Genomic DNA, 18,769 nt, shown 5'->3' on the forward strand with positions numbered 1-18,769 from the left:
GACCTCAATACCTAGGACAACATCATGATTTCTTTGCTGTCTGCACATTATGCAATGCAATTCATGTAACAGAGAAACGGAGAACACATATCAACATACCAGTACAAGTAATCTCCCAGTCATGAACATTAAAGTGTTCCATGATGTGCATTATCCAGTTTATTGCATGTGTCACAGCAGGTCAAAATGCTTTTTGTAAAAGCACTCACCACTCCTTCAATCAGGACAATAAAATCACCAGAGATTTCCACTAATCTGGAAAGAATTCCCTCAAATTGAAGCATCCTCATTTAAAACATAAAGTTATTTGTCTACAAAAGACACCAGCAGTTTAATTTAGAATTCCTTGTATCATGACTGATTAAAGGTCAGTTCTCAGTATTTCAGCAGTAGTAAAAAGCATAAACATTATCTGATACAACCATCTGATAATCTCATTTTGTGATTCAAATGTACTACTGAGAGAAAAGAGGATAAAAAAGGCATTTAACCTCTCAAAACTGTATCTTTTCATACTGTGACCTTCACCCTTTCTTCTTAAATTACTGTTAGACTACTTCCTTTCTTTTTTCATTTAAAAAGAACAATCCTGCATAGATAGTAACTTGATATTACATATGAACTTTTTGTCCAGTTCTACGGGTTTGTAAAAAAAAGAAGTACCTTTGGTGACATAGTTAGACTTCCCAACCTGTATTTTTAGCTGAATGGATGAACACGAATAAGTGCCATGCCTTTCCTTTAAATTTCAGTGATTATAAAACTTCTTCACTGGGAATACAATGCTTATTCTAAGGACATATTCATAATCAGTTATTCAGAAAATGGAATCAGAGCAAAAGTAGGTCAGCAATACTAAGTGAGTCTTGCAATGGACCATGACACTATCCAACTATTTCCATTATATTTGCAAATACATGCCTTAAAATACATATTAATCCAAGACTCAAGCTAGTCAAGAATAACCATCATGATGTATTCACAGTAAATATGACCTCCTGTAAGTTGCTATCTGTCTCACAGTCGCACTCAAGAAAATAAAGAGTGAAGGGCAGAAGGCAAATTCATGGGGAATAGGACCAGACCTGCCAGAGGTCTGCAGACACAATCCCTCTCTCCTCCTCTTCATTCAGTTCATGCTGCCACTCAAACCATGTTTGTCTTTTCATTTTGTCCTAATTTCTAATTACAACAATGTACCCTGACTGGAAAGGTATGATGAAAAACTCCTAATATATTAGGCAGAGGGAGGAAAGGGGTAGGGGTAAAAGACTGATCAATGTTTCACTCCCAGAATTAATCTGAAGTTTCCTCTTTTGATGGGAAACACTTGTGGGGGTTATAATTTGAAGTGGTACAATTTCAGTTCTGCCACATTTTCTCTATATTACAGAGATCTATGTGGAAGTGTTACAATTCAGCAGTAATGCTCACTCTGGCTGGATGCAGCCATGCAAGTTCTTACTTCACTCCAATTGAGACTATAATTTCAACAGAAATTTGGAAGGAAGCAATTTTGGAAGGTTTATGGTGAGACAAGCACAAGAACACAAGACTTTGTCAGCTTGAGGCAGTCAACTACTTGGGAGGCAGAGAGCTTTGCAGAGGAGTTAGGTATAACTCTTGTATCCTAAATACTCATCACCTAGCAGAGGTGATGTATGAATGTATGAACAAATGAATAAAAATGTTTGTCCTTAAATGAAAGCACCACCAGAGAAAAAATAAATTCTATTTAGCAGAAGGATTACATGGGAAACCATGAATGATGCTTTCTTCTCTTTCCCTCATTCAATTTGTTTCAACCAGCAAAACAACTGGCAGTGTTTTGTTGGCAGAATCCAGCACTAAAATGCAGTAAAAAACCTGGACACCACCTGCAGAAGTCCAGTCTGTTCCCATCTGTGTACCCCTGCCAGTGAGTCTGGAGGCTTTACACCATTGGTGAGACCTTGGCTGACAGTGATGTCTTAGCCACAGAACAAAGCAGGGCTAGTGTTCCAAAGAGGTACATCAAGTTTCTTGTCATCACCCAGCTAACTGCGAAAAGGCTGCTGGTACTACAGTTGAGAACAAGCCAAAATACCCCATCCTCTCCTTGCTAATGTGATTCCTTCCAATTTTCTTGGTAAACTGGAACCCACTAGAGACAATTATCCCACTTAGTTAAACACATGGTCAAGGTCTTGGTGCTGCCATTAACTCAACTTCTTGTCAGCCAGAAAAAGGCCACATAGCTGTGGACAGACAGCAAGACACAGCTGTGAATGGGATGATGTCAGTCTTCTGAAACTCCCTATTCACACCTCTTCCTTAGTTCAGAAGCTAAGTTCCAGTTCAAAATGGTTTAAGCATATTGCACATAGATAGAGAATACTGACCTTCTCAGAAAGGTAGACACTTTTTAGGCTACAGTTCTTTTGAGCAGTGCTACACATTTTCCAGTTACACCAAGCAGAAAGAAGCACATGGATATTCAGCCCCATGACATTCCCAAACCATGACCATGGATGGTAGCAGTATGGCACACAAGAATATGCAATCACATGGTAACAAATAGTCTCAAAACTAAATTTCACTGATAAAGTCTGTCACAAACAAACCCAATATATCTCGCTTTTCCAATTATTGCACAACACATATCAATGCAATAAACTCCTTAAAGTGTTGACCTCAAAAGAAAACTATCCATTCTCTCAGCCTCCATGCCTGAAAGCCAAAACAACTCACAGCATAACTATGTTTCAAAATGAGGCTCAGTAGCTACTAGCAATTTATCCGGGAATTCTTTACGAGATATTTGTAACATCACCTATCCTGTGTATATGCTGCTAATATTAAAAATACCACCTTAAAAATAAACTGAAAAACAATAAAGTAAAGCTGTATTCTTCAGAGATGCTATCTGACTTGCAGTAGTTTTATTGTTTCACCTATTTAAGTCCCATATTGTTTACCTAGACAAAGGTTTAAAGAAATACAATTGTCATTACTTTACAATACAAATTACACATCCTAAAGAACCTTCTTCAACTAGACTTTCTGTAAACTTAGATATACATAGAAAACAAGTATCTACCCAATGCTAGAAGTCCAGAATTCCCCCAGGGAGCATAAGACTTTGTGAAAAATTAATTTCACATCGTGGCAGGCATGTTGGGACCCAAGTTCTAATGAAATTATTTCCTATCTAGAGATTTTACCTCAGCTTTCACTTACAGCTCATTAAAAGCTTCTTTACTTTCCACTTGGATATAAATTTATGTTTGCATTCCATCCCAGTGGATCTACAAGTCATCAGATACAACACAATATTTGCCACTGGAGTAGATCCCAAGGTTCAATTATAGAGAGTACTACTTCATCAACTAATATGCTGGACATAAATAAAATCCCAGACAATGCAGAAATGGATTTACCAGGCCCACATATAAGCATATGTTAAAATTCATTATGTGGAATAGATTTTACATGCTGAGAAAGCGGCTGATGTTGCTCCTCATAAGGCAGACTTGCCACTTAAGTGATGATGGAACATGACCATATCCAAACAGATATAGATGTGATGGGTATATAGTGTGGATAGATGAACTAATTATAAGCTAGCAAATGAGACGCAGGGTAAAATAACATACCTTGAGCTCTAGGTTGATGCAAAGAGATTGTTAACTGTATTAGAGCCAAGGAGTTTGGAGACTATACATTCAGGCATCTCTGTTACTGCAGACAGAAAAAGTACTGGCAGGATATAAATATTCAGAATCCCATATAAACACTTATTATTTAAAGCCACAAGAGATCCATCTTGTGCATGGATAAAATATACTAATGTTACTTTCTAACTACCTTGAGCTTTGCCAGAAGTGATGATTAGTCCAAATGCTGCAACAGATAATGAACGTGGAACAAGTTTATGTGACATAATAGGACCCCATGTAAAAGAATTTGAATCTAGCTAGATTATTCCATTAGAATTTGCAAATTGCATTGTACTTACAAAGCAGTACCTGAAGCGCCTTACAGAACCATCTGGTGTACGTTAAGTGCAATGTAAAGTGCATTCACACATCAGGAATACCAAAAGGTAATTTAGTATCCACTGTGGTCTCCTGCTGTCTAAGGTCCAAAGTCTAGACACCAGACCAAGAAGACTGACTCACGCACAGGCAGAATGTCAGAAGGAAAGGCTGAGTACTAAAGGTTAGAGAGCTTAAAGGAAGATTCCCATGCCTGTGAACAGCAACTCTACAACTTGTGCCGAGAGCCATTTCTGTGCCCAAACATCAGCATCTGTAATACAATGCTGCAAGGCAAGAATCAGCACAGAAACTTACATGATTCAAAGATTTACAGTTCTAAAAAATGGGTAAACAGATGTACCCAATTACTGTGACTGACTGCACATCCTAAAAGACTGTACTGATGATAGGCAGCTTCAGCAGTCAGTCTTAGGACAATTAATTTATTTGAAAGTCCTTGCTGCCTGCACCAATGCTGAGAGCATCTTTATTAGCAGCTTTAGAGCTTTACCTGAGTGCATCTCACCTGTCTGGAGGACACTCCGAATTGTCATCCTTAGTCTCTCTCCCCTTATAATGCTCTTCCTCCCGTGTTTCTGACCTATATGGATCATCACCAAAAGGGCTGGCTGGTTCATGATGACCACTGATATGTTCCAACACAACCAATTATCCTCAGAGGATGATCCCATCCACGAAAATTCCTTTCAGATAAGAGGAACATCCCTCCAATGGATGAGAAAGCCTAGTAGTTAGGACCTACTTCCGAAGTCAGAAAACTCCAGCCTCAGCTCTTGCTTTTCCCATTTAAGTTGAAAATATGAAAAAATACAAAGAAAGAACTCATATATTCCAAAGACCCAGCCTTAAGGTTACAAACGCTTTTAGGTCTGTGACTCTAAGCTCTCTTAACCTCTCTCACAACCCTTACACACACACACACTTTTTTTTCTCCTTTTTTCTTTTTTTTTTTGATGGTGAAAAAGTGTCCTTTTTTCATTCTGAGTTCTTCTACAGGTTTTCCTCAGATATCTAAGCAAGCAGACAGATGAGGCAAACAGGACTGGTACTTTGTCAAAACTGTGATTTTAAACCACCAAAATCAGGATACATATCTGAGGTTTGTTCTGTAGTTGGAAGGAGATACCAGAACACATCGCCAGAGGCATTTTTTCCTAATCAGGTAGCACATTTGCTTTTTCATTCAAAAGAGGTTCTGATTCCTATTTCTGTCACAAAACTGGTTCATGTCTTAGCTACTTAGGAGTTGCAATAGTCAATACAAAACCTAAGGGAATAAGATTTAATCATGTGATACCTGACGTCCTCTTCATACAAAGTTAATTAGGCTCTGTTCTACAAAGTCAATTTGAAACATTTGTCTCAATAGCATTATCTTAATTATTCCTCATCAAAATGATACCACCTCCTACTGTGAACTAACATACTTGTGTAAACAAGAAAAAAGAAACCTTGCAGTCTTGAAGCAGGTTCCCATTTTAAAAGTCTCTGGTGTAAATACTAATACAGGCATTAAGTATTCAGGAGGAATACAAATAAGAAATTCACGTGTTTTACCTCTATTCCTACTGAAGACTATTTTTAACAGTAGTGCTGAAATACAGATAATTGGTTTATTTTTTTTACTAGCATAATATTTTACTTCTTGTAACAAAGAACCCAAAAGTATGAATAGCCAAGAATTTCTCGCAAAAAGTAGTGTTTTATTCTCTATATACTATAAGCAAATTTTCCCTGAGATAATCTTAACTGCAAAAAGATCAAAAGTAAAGTGTGTGGAAATGGCTTGCTACGAAGTAATTTTACTGAATTAAATTTACAGCCCTGAATTAAATATATGTTTGGTAAACATGCTGTTTACAGACAGATGTACTTCTTAATATAAGTCTGGCAAGTTGAGTCCAAAATGCTCAATACTGTTATTTAACATTCTTGACTTGTAGATTTAAAAATACAGGAGATTTTCAGACATCGAAGTCCAGGTTTTGAATTTCATGTCTATGTCTACACAACAGGGCAGAAAAAAATCACCTTCTGCATACAGGTGCAAAAACAAAGGAAAAGGAAAAAAAACCCAGCTAGCCTGAATCAGCAGTCTTACCAATAGCAAATCCTACTTATCAACATTCTATACAAGTCCAGCACTCTGACTGTAAAAGTCTGCACTTGGTATACATTTCAACTTTGCTACCAGAATGGTATTTGGCAAGTTTGCAAATATTTTGATTCTTGCATCCTTCTTGATAAACCATGCTGTATTAGACCCACCAGTAGAAACTGAGTGAACTCCGGGTATGTTAGGTGCCTTTTTCTATCCTTTCCAAAATGCAGCTGTACAAACTCTGAATTCCAGTTAAAAGGAATGTGCTGATGAATTGTTGTCTGGCCAAAAACTTGTTTAGCATCCTCTGTGAAGAAAAAAAAAAAAGTTCATTTAATAATAAAATAACAATAGAGACAAACATATAAACAAATATGATCTTTTGTAAAAGGAAAGCAATATTGTTCATATAAATTAGTAACACACTGTAAAGCAAACCTAATGTTTTTTATTTACCCAAATCATCACCCTCACAAATAGTTTCTGAATAATATTTTTATTTGTGAAGTTTTATACCCACATCATTTCATTAAAAAAACCTCAGATATTTCAAGTTTCAAATTGAAACAGGTAAAGATTAAAATTAAAAGACAATTTATAAAAAGATGACTAAAGCTAACCAATTTTCAGCATAATCTTTTCAAGCTGCTAACAATGAAAGTTTTGTGTTACTATAATTCAGGCTTTTGAATTTTTCCCAGAGTTCTCCACATTCAAACAAATCAGCTAGAAAAATACCATTACTTCAGAATCCACTTTCCTGGAGTTACTTACAGGAGCAGTGACAAGCAGGACAAGGGATGGGGGGAGACATGGCAGGCAGGAACAAAAACTTATCACCAGCACTATGCAGACTTTAAGCCTAAATCTCTCCTACAAGGAGGGGGGCAGTGTGGCATGTATGATCACACCTAAATACAAGCCTCGTAGTTAGCAGTCACAACTGGACAACAGTTTACTACGTGCTTGGCCAACTGGTAATACCCAGCAGTTTCTGTGAAGAAACAACTATTTGATACACACCAAATCATACAGTAATAAGGGCCACACACTTCTGGAACTAGACTGCATATACTGTAACTAATGAAAACAGCAATGAGATTTGAGAAAGTACTTGTCTTGAAGGATAGTGCCCATTTCAATGTGATAGTTTTGTCTCAGCCAAAAAAACAAGGTAAAGATATCCTCTGAAGACAAGCTCAAGGCCAGAGGTTCCCAGCTGCTACACGCCTTCCTAATTGCCGTATGACTCCTGCAACTCAAGCCAAGAGTCAGTTCTTGTCTCCTGTGAGTTCCTGTGAACACAGAGAGACAGTTCCCAGGAGATACTCCCTACCCACAGGCTGGGCCAGGAGCTGGTTTGCTCTCTTCACGCTTTGTGGAAGAAAGACCAGGAGTCCAAACCACGAGCTCCTGTCTGTCTCTGTGAGCAGCAGAGCAGTAAGCCAGTTCCCAAGCATGGCTGGTGCCTGGGGTTGAGGAAATCAGCACAGCTTAGTGCTTGCCTGTGTGCAGAACAATCTGGGAGTCACCTTACTGGAGCCAGCTTCTGCCTACCAGGCAGGACTGGGAGCCACCTTCCAGCTCATTCCAGTGCCACAAGCAAAGGTGGGAGCTGACTCCTTGGGGCAATGAGGTCACGTCTACCATGCATGTTGACTTCTGGCTTCTGGTTCAGTCCATGCCAGGCAGGCACAGCGGCTCTGTTGACTCAGGGAAATCCACCCAGGGTGGAATGCCCACTTTTAGGCAAGGAAGCAGGAAAAAGTGAGAGCAAAGTAGCACAGCTGAGAGCCAGGAAGATGTCAGGAAGAGCCCAAGTAAATGAAGAATAAAGACAGAGAAAAAAAATGGTCACAGATGAAAGGGGCAGGTGTCCTGCTGCACCAACCCAAAAGCCCTGCAGGTGGTATTACCCCCAAGAATAGCTTGCTCTAAAGCAAGCAGGCTTCACAGAGAGAGCAGAAATGAAACTGCAGACCTCATCTCTCAACCCAATCAGTAGTTTCAGCTTTAAAAACACAGCACCCACTGACCCCAGGAAATCAGTGGTGAAAGAACAAGCTGGATTTAACTTACAAACAGAAAGAGTAACCCCAGTTAACCTCAAATTCATAAAATTCGTAACTCCAAGTCCTAATGTCCTATGAGAATTTTCTCCAAGCAAAGTCAGTGCCCCCAGGACAGCTCCATTGTTCATTCATGTCTTAAGCTCCATCACAGCCAGCTTGGATCTTGTCTGCCAGCATTCTCCAGGAGCAAAATTCTGCTCTCAGGGTAGTGGGAAAGAAAGTCTATTGGTTCAGGGTGAGGTACTATCCCTCTACTTCAAGTCTTTCATTTAGGGTGATTCCTACTGACACAGCTCAAGGCACCTTGCCACATGTCAGTGAAGATCACATAATGTTCCTGCTTTCTGCCAGACTTTCTTCAGCTTTCTGCCAGACTTTCTTCAAACAAGGCAACCAGCATGAAGAAGACAGCCTGTCTTACCTGCATACAAGAGGAAATGAAGGCTGTCTTTGGTAGTGACCACTGCTTTTCCAGAGAATTAAAAGACATTCCCAGAACATCTGTCACCCATCCCTTGCACAGAAATCAGATGCTCATCTGCTTCCTCTTTCCATCTCATCCCACCTCCAGAATTTCCCCAGAGCAAGCCACTGATATTGTGTGGATGAGATTAGGAACTCATCATTTACCAAAAGTTATGTTTGGTTGGACTCCAGACATGCCTTTGTCAGAGAAAAGAAAGGTGCATTTTTACCTGATGAAAGTTAAGAGAGCAGAAATTTAGCTAGAGTTAAAGGAGTCTCAAATTTGTTTTGATAGGGCAAGGCTCCACATAATAGTTACTTCAGCTTGTTAACATACAAAAGCTACAGAGTGTCCTTTGAATAAGACACTATAATTTTATTGCAATTCATTATCATACATTAGCCACCTAGAATGAACAATGTATCCTGCTCCCCCAGCACTGTGTCCTGTAAACCCTCATCGGCTGGAGCACAAAATAAAAAAGCTCATCCCAGCTCAAGAAACTAAAACATGCAATCATAGAATAGTTTGGGTTAAAGGAGACCTTAAACATCATCTAGCTTCAACCGGCCAGCCATGAGCAGGGACATCCTTCACTAGACCATGTTGATCAATGCCTCATCCAACCTGGCCTCGAACAATTCCAGGGATGGGGCATCCACAACTTCTCTGGGCAACTGTTCCAGCATCTCACCATCCTCACAGTAAAGAATTTCTTCCTTCTATCTGACCTAAACCTACTCTCTTTCAGTTTAAAACCATTCCCCGCCTTGTCCTGTCTTGCAGGCTCCCTTCAAGTACTGGAAGGCTGCAATTAGGTCACCCCAAAGCCTTCTCCAGGCTGAACAATCTCAATTCTCTCCACTTTTTCTCACAGGAGAGGTGCTCCACCCCTCCAATCATCTTGGTTTTCCTCCTCTGGACTCAATCCAACAGGTCCCTGTCCTTCCTATGCAGGGACCCCAGAGCTGGATGCAGTGTTCCAGGTGGGATCTCACAGAGCAGAGGGGCAGAATCCCCTCCCTGGCCCTGCTGCCCATGCTGCGTTGGATGCAGCCCAGGACACGTTTGGCTTTCTGGGCTGTGAGTGCACATAATCAAGACATGTCCAGACATCAAGAAGTGAAAAGAATGGTAACTTCAGACTAAATACAATGTTTAATTATTGACATTATGAGAGGTAGAGGAATGCAGAGCAATGAAAGTGAAAGCTTCATCAAGCCACTTAGGAATATAGTAAGGTCTCCATGCAGGCCATTTGCATTCCCTTGTCTGTTTTAGAGATTAAAGGCCACAAGCATGCCTCAGAAGTTCATGCAAGTACAAATATCACTCTAAACAGCCCAAGCCAAAGATGTGCACTTAATTTTTGCTATGATTTTGAAAAACACAGACTACCACATTAGTGTAGATACAGTAAGAGAAGTCCTCACACTACTTGATCTTTTCACAATCATACTGTATACTGATGTCAGTATGACTTGGCAAGTAATACCAGATGCTTTTCTGACAAAATGCATGTTGGATTATATAGTGCAGGCAGCTGACTGGAAGATTGTCTGCTGTGCTTCTACTGATTCTTTGATGGCATGAGATGTGGTATCGTCTTTGCCACTGCCTTTTTACACATACTCTATACTTCCTTTCTGCAACCATTTATGGTGCATGAACTCCAACTATGCTCAGTGAACAGTGTTTTTCCTCTTCCCTTCCCAGGTCTCATCACCCCTTCATCTACCATGTCACTGACTCAAGTCTCATCTGTAGTCAGATGACCCAATTCAGACATTAAAAACCATTCATACTCCATGAAAATCTGAAGTGTTTTAGCTTGTGATTTAACCATCAAAAGGTATCCAAATATATACCAGGACTCACTCCAAGTTATTGCATAGTTCTAACAGTTATCATCTCCTAATCATCTAAGCCCAGTATTAAAATCTAAAAATGGACCAAAAAAAATGTAGATTTGCCTTAAACCTGCAGGTGGAAGTTCCACAGCTATCCCCAAGTCACTTAACTAAACACAGTAAAACACAGAGAAGCTGAGGTGTGCTTCAGTAGCCAGGAGTCATTCCGTATGTTTACCTTTCTTTAAAGGAACCTGTTTCAGAGTGACAGAATAATTTGTAACAGAAAGGACATGAGGATTTCATGGAGTCCAGCCACTACCTGAACAGGTTTCTCAGGGCCATGGCCAGATGAGGTTTGAATTCCCCCTCATGAATTTCTGTCAGGACCCCAGGGTAAGTGAATGTTGAAATCCCAGAGGGTCATTATCAGTGGCACTGGGTATAGTTGGAGGTCTGTCACAAATGGTGCTCCCCAAGGTTCAATACTAGGCCCAGTATTGTTTAGCTTATTCATCAATGACCTGGACAAAGGGGCAGATGCCTCCTCAGTGAGTTCACTGAGGACACAAAGCTGGGAGGAGTGGTTGATACCCTGAGTGCTGTGCAGCCCTTCAGAAGGACCTCGACAGGTTGGAGAGATGAGCAGAGAACACGAGTATGAAATTCAGCAAAAGCAAATGTGGGGTCCTGCACCTGGGGAGGAACAACACCATACAGCAGCACAGGCTGGGGACTGACCTGCTGGGAAGCAGCTCTGAGGAGAAGGACCTGGGCGTCCTGGTGGACAACAAGCTGTCCATGACTCAGCAGTGTCCCTGTGGCCAAAAAGGCCAATGGTGTCCTGGGGTGCACTGGGAAGAATATTGCCAGCAGGTCAAGAGAGATGATCCTGCCCCTCTGCTCAGCCCTAGTGATGCCACACATGGAATATTGTGTCCAGTTCTGGACTCCTCAGTACAAGAAAGATATGGAGCTCCTAGAGCAGGTCTAGTGGAGAGCTGCAAGGATGATATGGGGACTGGAGCATCTCTTTTACAAGGAAAGGCTGAGGGAGTCGGGCCTGTTCAGCCTCCATAAGGGATAACTGAGAGGGGAACTCATTAATATGGATAAAGACCTAACAAGGGCATGCCAACAGAATAGACCAGACTCTTAGTGATGCCAAGCAACAGGACAAGAGGCAACACGCAGAAACTGATGCACAGGAAGCTCCATCTGAATATAAGGAAGACCTTCTTTACTGTGTGGGTATCTGAGCACTGAAGCAGATTGCCCAGAGAGGCTGTGGAGTCTCCCTCACTGGAGACACTCAGGAAGCATCTGGACACAATCCTTTGCCATGTGCTCTGGGCTGACCCTGCTTGAGCAGGAAAGTTGGACCAGATGACCCACTGTGGTCCCTTCCAACCTGACCCAATCTGTGATTCCATGAGTACCTCCAACAACAGAGATTCCACAACCTGTCTGGGCATCTGTGCTTTGATCCTAAACAAGTATTTAACCAAAATATATGATAGATGGAAGCTTTAAAATCCATTTCAGAACACTGTTTTATTTGATGTAGTTTTAAAAAGGCAAAATGTTAATGCTTCAGTGTCAAGAGCAATAACAGCACAAAATAAATTTAACGCTAGCAAAAGATACAACCATCTTTGTGTTCGCATTGTCTGAACCAGAGCTGTAGGAAAGCAAAACAAACAACAGGCTGAAGATTTTAAATATTCATTTTCAGAAATTCATGCTGTCACTTTTATCAATCTTTAAAAAAATTCAGCTTTGAAAGTCAATTTTAAAATAAATTGCAAGGTTCTAAAATAAATAATTGTTTATCCCTGTGCGATCTCTAACTAAAAAATAGCTACCTTGTAATTCGTTTCTGATCACTGCATGAAAGAGTTGTTTTATTTTCCCTCCAGGTGAACTGCCTGCTGATTTACAGTAGGGGTTTTTGGTCCTTTAAGTCCTGGGGACCTTCTTCTCTGCAGTGTACTGATGTGTATGGTTAAATGCTTATTGTATAAACAAACATGCTGCATTCACATTTTCATTCCTGTGAGTCCATTCCATTTTCCTTCCTATGACATTCCATTTCCTGTGATTAAACAGTAAAATAGAAATAAAGCATGCTTTGGAATAACTACAGACACTCTTGACACAACAAGGACCACCAATATTTCCCAGGTAAAATTTGGATTTATAAATTTTAGGTTTTAAAAGTAAAAAACTGAAAGTCATTATTCCACTACATCTAAGAAAACTCACTTAACACAATAAGCTACTAATATATTTACTGGTTGTAGTCCATAAGTATCTGACATATTAAATCTGAAATTCTTTCAAATTATTTATTTTGAAAATATATTTTTCATAAACTGTCATCATTAAGACCAGTAAAGTTAACAGAGTCTCAACAGAATCTCAAAAATTTCAGGATCATCTACAAAAATCTACTGATATTACAAAACAGTCACAACACTTTTGCAGAAAACCTGCCATCCTCAGCTCTATTTTATATAAAATCTATACATTTTACATATGTTATTCCTTTACACAATTAAATTATCTGAACATGGTATAGAAAATCTGTACAAAAGCCCTGGGTGTTGAGAAAAATGAGATTACCCTGATGATATTTGTAACAGCAACTTCTGTAAAGAACATGAACTATCTCCTGCAAAGAAGAAAACAGTTTTGTTTTGAGAAGAGTAGGTATTTCAATATTTCAACTAGGAAACCCCAGGAGCTTACCAACCACCTGAACTTAAGTTCAGAGGAGATGAGGACAGAATGATTTCCCCAGGCTTTGGTCCTCACTGACCATTTGAAACAATTCCACATTTGCCATAAGCCTCATGATCCTGAGTACACCACCAGGTTCTGCAACTTCTTCCCCACGACTCATGTGCAAGCATGAGGGATACCAGTCCAGGCATAGCACTGCAGCAGAAAGAGCTGGCAGAAGCCTCATCTCAGGTCCTCAATCTCTCTTGATGAGGCTTGCTGTAGGGATGCCTGCACCTCAGTAACCCCACCCCCCCCGAATTAACTTCCCAGCCTTATCTTGGACCTTCCTCATCCCTATGGACTTGTCTGGCTGACCCTGGTCACTGTCACCAGACCTGCCTTCTGTCCGTGCTCAGGTAGTGTGGGACTGCACCCATTTAGGGAGTGCTGTGCCTAGGTCCCAGGCTCTTGGCACCCTCACTCACATCAGGGCTGTCTGTCTGGTGGAGCAGCCAGCTCCTGATGCTCCTGAACACAGAAAAAGCACAGAATAATAGAATATGTTGAGTTGGATGGGACCCACAATGATCACTAAAGCCCATCTCCTGGCCCTGCACAGAGCAAGCCCAAGAGTCACACCCTGTGCCTGAGAGCACCCTGTGCCTTGAACTCTGTCAGGCTTGGTGCTGTGACCACTTCCCTGGGGAGCCTGATCCAGTGTCCAACTAACCAACTATCTCCCCTAACACAGCTTCATGTCATTTCCTCAGTTCCTATGGTGCTCCAGCTCAGGACACTGAGACCCCCTTAGCCCATCATCTATGCTGAAGACAATGGCAAAGAAAGCATTCAACATCTCTGCCTTGTCTATGTCTCTGTTTGTGAGGTGACCATTCTCATAATGTAATGAGACGTTATTTCTGGACTGTGTTTTGCTATTAGTACATTAAAAAAAAAATTTTTTTGTCCCCCACATTTCTGGCCAACTTAAACTCCAATTGAGCTTGGGTCACACAAATTTTCTCCCTAGAATGGACTGAACATACACCTTTTTTGCCTTAGCTCCAAAGAAGATCCCTACTCAGCCAAGCTGTCCTTCTGTCAGGCTTGCTTTACTTATGACATTTTGGAAATACAACAAACTTGTGTAAAAGCATACATGTACAGAGACAGAAATAAACAAGTAATAATTATTTGTATTATCTTGTTTTACTGGAATTGTCGGGATTTTACCAAGGTTTGGGTTGGCTTATTTTTTTTTGGTTTTTTGTTTCCTTGTGTTTTTATCTATAGTTGCCAACTTCAAAGTTACAGCTGGTTAGAATTGATTTCCATCCTCTATAATGATGACTTTTATTTTGGAAAACGTATGTCAACATCACAGCTGTTCACGTAAGATGTGGACTGATGGGTAGTCCAAATACTTGGATGGGGTTTCCATTTATCCCCATTTATGTAGAAGAGGAACAATACTCTGGAAGTACAAGCATTACCATCACCTTCTTCACCTCCCAGCTGCTTTGTTAAGGAAATAGTTGAAATAGTTTTACAATGGCCATGTAGTACATTGAATACCATGTTGGAATAGCCTGTTTACTAAGCAGAGCAAAGGAAAGGTACTCACCCCTCCAACTTCCCCCAACAAAGCAGTAAGAGCAGGAAGGGCTGTCACAGCCACCTTTTTCCACAGGTTAGAAACCCTGAAATAATAAACTAATGCTGTATTTTCACTTCCTCTTAATTCCTCACAAAACATGGACCATAACCTATTTTGCAATTGTGAATTAAAAAAAATATATTAAATTACATTATTTCTTTCTTAAAATATTACAAAGAAACTGGCTGGTAGCATACTCAAAGTGAAGCTGGCAGAGTAGAAATGGAGCACATAATTTGAAGATCATGGAAGTGTATTACACGACTCAAGAAGGGGGGGTGGTTTGAAAAAAGATAGCAGCTCAGGTCAGTGCAATTTATCCTGCTCTATCATGTGGTATCATTACCATTTTAAAAAAGATTAATTCAAAAGAGTGCAAAATCCTGCCTTAGTGCAACTGATCCTTTTAGACTAAGATCAGTTTCACCTGTACCTGAAAAATGTGACTACACATATAAACTTGCACATAAACACCTGAAAACCCCCAGAATTCACTTCTTTTGATAACTTTGCAGGTAAGTGGTAGTTTATTTTTTCATAAGACTAGTTCCTCCAAATTGAGAGAAATTCCCAAAGACAAAATTTAACTCAAATAACAAAAAATGTAATTTTAACTGATCTAATTATGTTGAGCTAGTCCATCTGTGGACTAGTGTGGAACTGTAATGGACAAGCAGGAGATTTTGCTGCTTAACATAAGCCAGTGTTGCCTGTGTGTAACCAAAGCAAAGTATCAAATTCAATAACCCATGTGGGCAAATGAAATCATCATTTGGACTCATTTCTATTATCCCTATCATGAACATGTAAAAATACAGGACTTTCAAGATTCCAGATTGAATCAACACATTTTTTTTACACTGGCAAGGGCTAATTTCACAGAAGTTGTCCAGGAATAAAAAATTTAATTCAGAATTCACACCTTTGTTTCCTATGGCAATTTAATATACCAACAGAAGCGATAAAAGCAAAGTCCTGGCTCAAAGAAATAATCCTAAACTTTACTTTCCAGCATAGACTTGAGAGCTCTATGTCTTTAACAGCTATTTTGCTTAGATAGGTAATATTAAAAAAACCACTAAAACACTTTCTCACAAAGCATTAACATACATTTTCCCTCACTTAAATACTTCAATTTCAAATACACCACAAAATGTACTCCCACAACAGTACTGTTTTAGTATAAAACTATTTTAGTTCAATTAAAATGTCTAACTATCTACCCTCAAACCTATCTAAACTGTAATTTTCACTTTGAGCACTTCCAGTATGTTCTCAGTTTTGTTTTCTTTTATCAGCTTATCAAATCAGGTCCTGAATTCCAAATGTTAGGAAAAAATAGTCATTAACTGGTAGGTAACAGCAGATTTTCCAATTCAGAAAACTAAATTACACACACATCACAAAAATTTGTGTGTTTTGCTCTCTGAAATTTCATATTAAAATCTGTAATAACAAAACACTTTTCTGGCTCTTAGGACCTGCTGAAGTTTTTACCTTCTAATCTGCAATTCCAGGCCAATTTGAAAATGGTATGGGAAAAATCTTAATAAACAACAAGCTTAAAGTGATATACTGCTCCTGACACAGTTTAAAGTATGTTCTGCTGTGGAAGCTTTTGGTTCATTCCCAAATGCTGCCTAGTAATCATGTTGGGCTTTTTTTTTTCAATAGGATGTGCAGATGGCTAACCCTCAGCTTACCAAAGAGTTACTCCATTAGGCAAAGAGTGACCCCATATAGTTGAAATTTACTGTCAAATTGGCATGTTCCCACCTTTTCTGCACCTATTTTTTTTCTTTTTGAGTAGCATGAGGTAGCAGCAGAAAGCACAATATTTTAGCCATCTGACCATGTAGTATTCTTGAATTATCCCACCAATTGGAAGTGCTCTCTGTTACCTCTATCTTTTAAAATTGGAGCCATTACAGTCAATTGTGCAAATATACAGTTGGCCTTTAGTAAAAAGAGGATTTTTGACCCACTGAACTGGAACAGCTTCTGAGCAGTTCTTCAGCTCTCTGACAAGATATCATACAACACACACATGCCAATCTGATGCTCCCATATATCTACATTCAGTGGTTGAAAAACACCGCTCAAAAGTCACTTAAGAAGTTCCAAAAATCAGTGTAGTTCTTTTTGTAATAAAAGCTGATCATTAAAGAAGTGCAATAAAGCTCCACATATACCAAAAATTGGATGGCCTCACAATGCTTTTTCACCTCCAAATAACATACCAACATCTGGAGCCCATCAATGAGAACTAAAAGCTTGTAATACTTGTTGGGTTGCCCTTAGACAATGTATTGGTTGATTTGGCACGACCTCAGGCATTAAAAAAGACTGTGTACTGTGACAGCTCCAATGGAGTGCCAATTCTTAGAGGCAGCCACAGCAGGGCAGAATAGCAGGAGGCTGGAGTCTCCCACTAAAATCAGTCACTTCTGTTCAGATGTGAACCCCATCCATTTTGTGGTTGGAAAAAGCAACGAAGGCTGTACAGCACCTGTTGTACACAGAGGTGAGATGAAGACCAGTATTGGTAAATAAATATCTATCAGATGGTTTAAGTAAACTTTAAAAAAGACAACAACCAAATAGATCCCCCAAAATGCTCACAGCAAACCATAAAGTCCAATACAAATCCTAATGTCCAGCACCCATTCTCTTTTAGGAGAGAGACACTAGTTGCTAGTGTCTCTAGTAGCAATAATTAATTGCTCTACCTAGCCAAACATTTCAGCAAGGACAGAGCAGTCTTACAGATTAATTTTACATTAATGAAAACATTATCACACAGAACATGCCTGTACCTTCATGATTTTCCCAACCAAAAAGACCCATGATAAGCTTCAACTTCACAAATCTGCTGAAATTGTTCTCTATTTTATCTTTTATCCTCTTACCTTCCCCCTGCTCTGGTTGTTTCTGCTCTTGTCACTTCTAAAAACTACTAATTCACTTCCTTGTGACATATCCATACAGCATCCCATTCAATTTGGCCCTTATTTTTGACTGAGATACTTGTGCACTTCTGTTACCTGTGCTAAACACTGCAAATACCACAAAAAAAAAAAAAAAAAAAAAGCAGGCTCTTTCTGAAAGTACCATCACCCTCAGCTGGTAAGACTCTGGATTCAAGCTTGTCTGCTTCTTCTGTCTCTGTTTGTAAGGGGGAATAACATGAATTTACACATGGAATATTACATAATTTGCTTACTTAAAAGGTTTTCAGGAATCTTCAAGAATGCAATCCCTTAAAAATATTTCTACTTGCGCTGTGAGTATCCATAATTTCAGTTCATTGGCAACAGCCTTACATTTCTTTATTACCTTTCCTGGCCTCATTAGAAATGAGCAGCAAAGTACCAGCACCCAAAGACCTCAAGTTTGAAAAGTACTACGTCCCATGCGGACAAAAAAAAAAAAATTTATCTCTCTTACCCTGAGTAATAATAATAACAAAAAAACCCAGATCACTTTCACCAAGCTAAACAGCACAACTTGCTAACAAAAACAGAATATCACTTCTATTTTCTCCATACAAGGCAGCTGGGGGATGATGCACAAGACATGCATAGAGAAGCTGATGGGTCAGGGTTTTCTTAGCCTGGAGAAGGGAGATATAAAGGATGACCTTGTTGTCTATAGCTACCCAGGGGGAGGATGAAGAGAAGACAGACACGCACAGTGGAAGGGCAAGAGGCAATGGATGCAAGCTGCAATATTGGCAATCCCAAGTAGACCTCAGGAATTCACTTTTCTTCTCCAACAGTGATCAAACACAGAAAGATACTTGCTCATGGAGGCTGCAGAGTCCCCAGCCTCAGATTATTTAAAACATTGATTACAT

The 18,769-nt window shown here is 39.7% G+C and overlaps 1 protein-coding gene across 4 annotated transcripts in view; it reads right to left on the reverse strand.

The window, feature by feature from the left end:
* SLC25A13 (solute carrier family 25 member 13) overlaps positions 1-18,769 on the reverse strand; it is a 102,126-nt gene that overhangs the window by 43,086 nt on the left and 40,271 nt on the right. For all 4 annotated transcript variants that reach the window (XM_085050769.1, XM_085050768.1, XM_085050767.1 and 1 more), the window contains one exon: positions 6,309-6,448. In XM_085050769.1, coding sequence (XP_084906895.1) covers positions 6,309-6,448 — 140 coding nt within the window. The remainder of the gene's footprint in view (positions 1-6,308; positions 6,449-18,769) is intronic.

The sequence above is a fragment of the Lichenostomus cassidix genome, chromosome 2, assembly GCF_008360975.1.
Source record: "Lichenostomus cassidix isolate B80296 chromosome 2, HeHo_3.0, whole genome shotgun sequence".
Taxonomy (NCBI): domain Eukaryota; kingdom Metazoa; phylum Chordata; class Aves; order Passeriformes; family Meliphagidae; genus Lichenostomus; species Lichenostomus cassidix.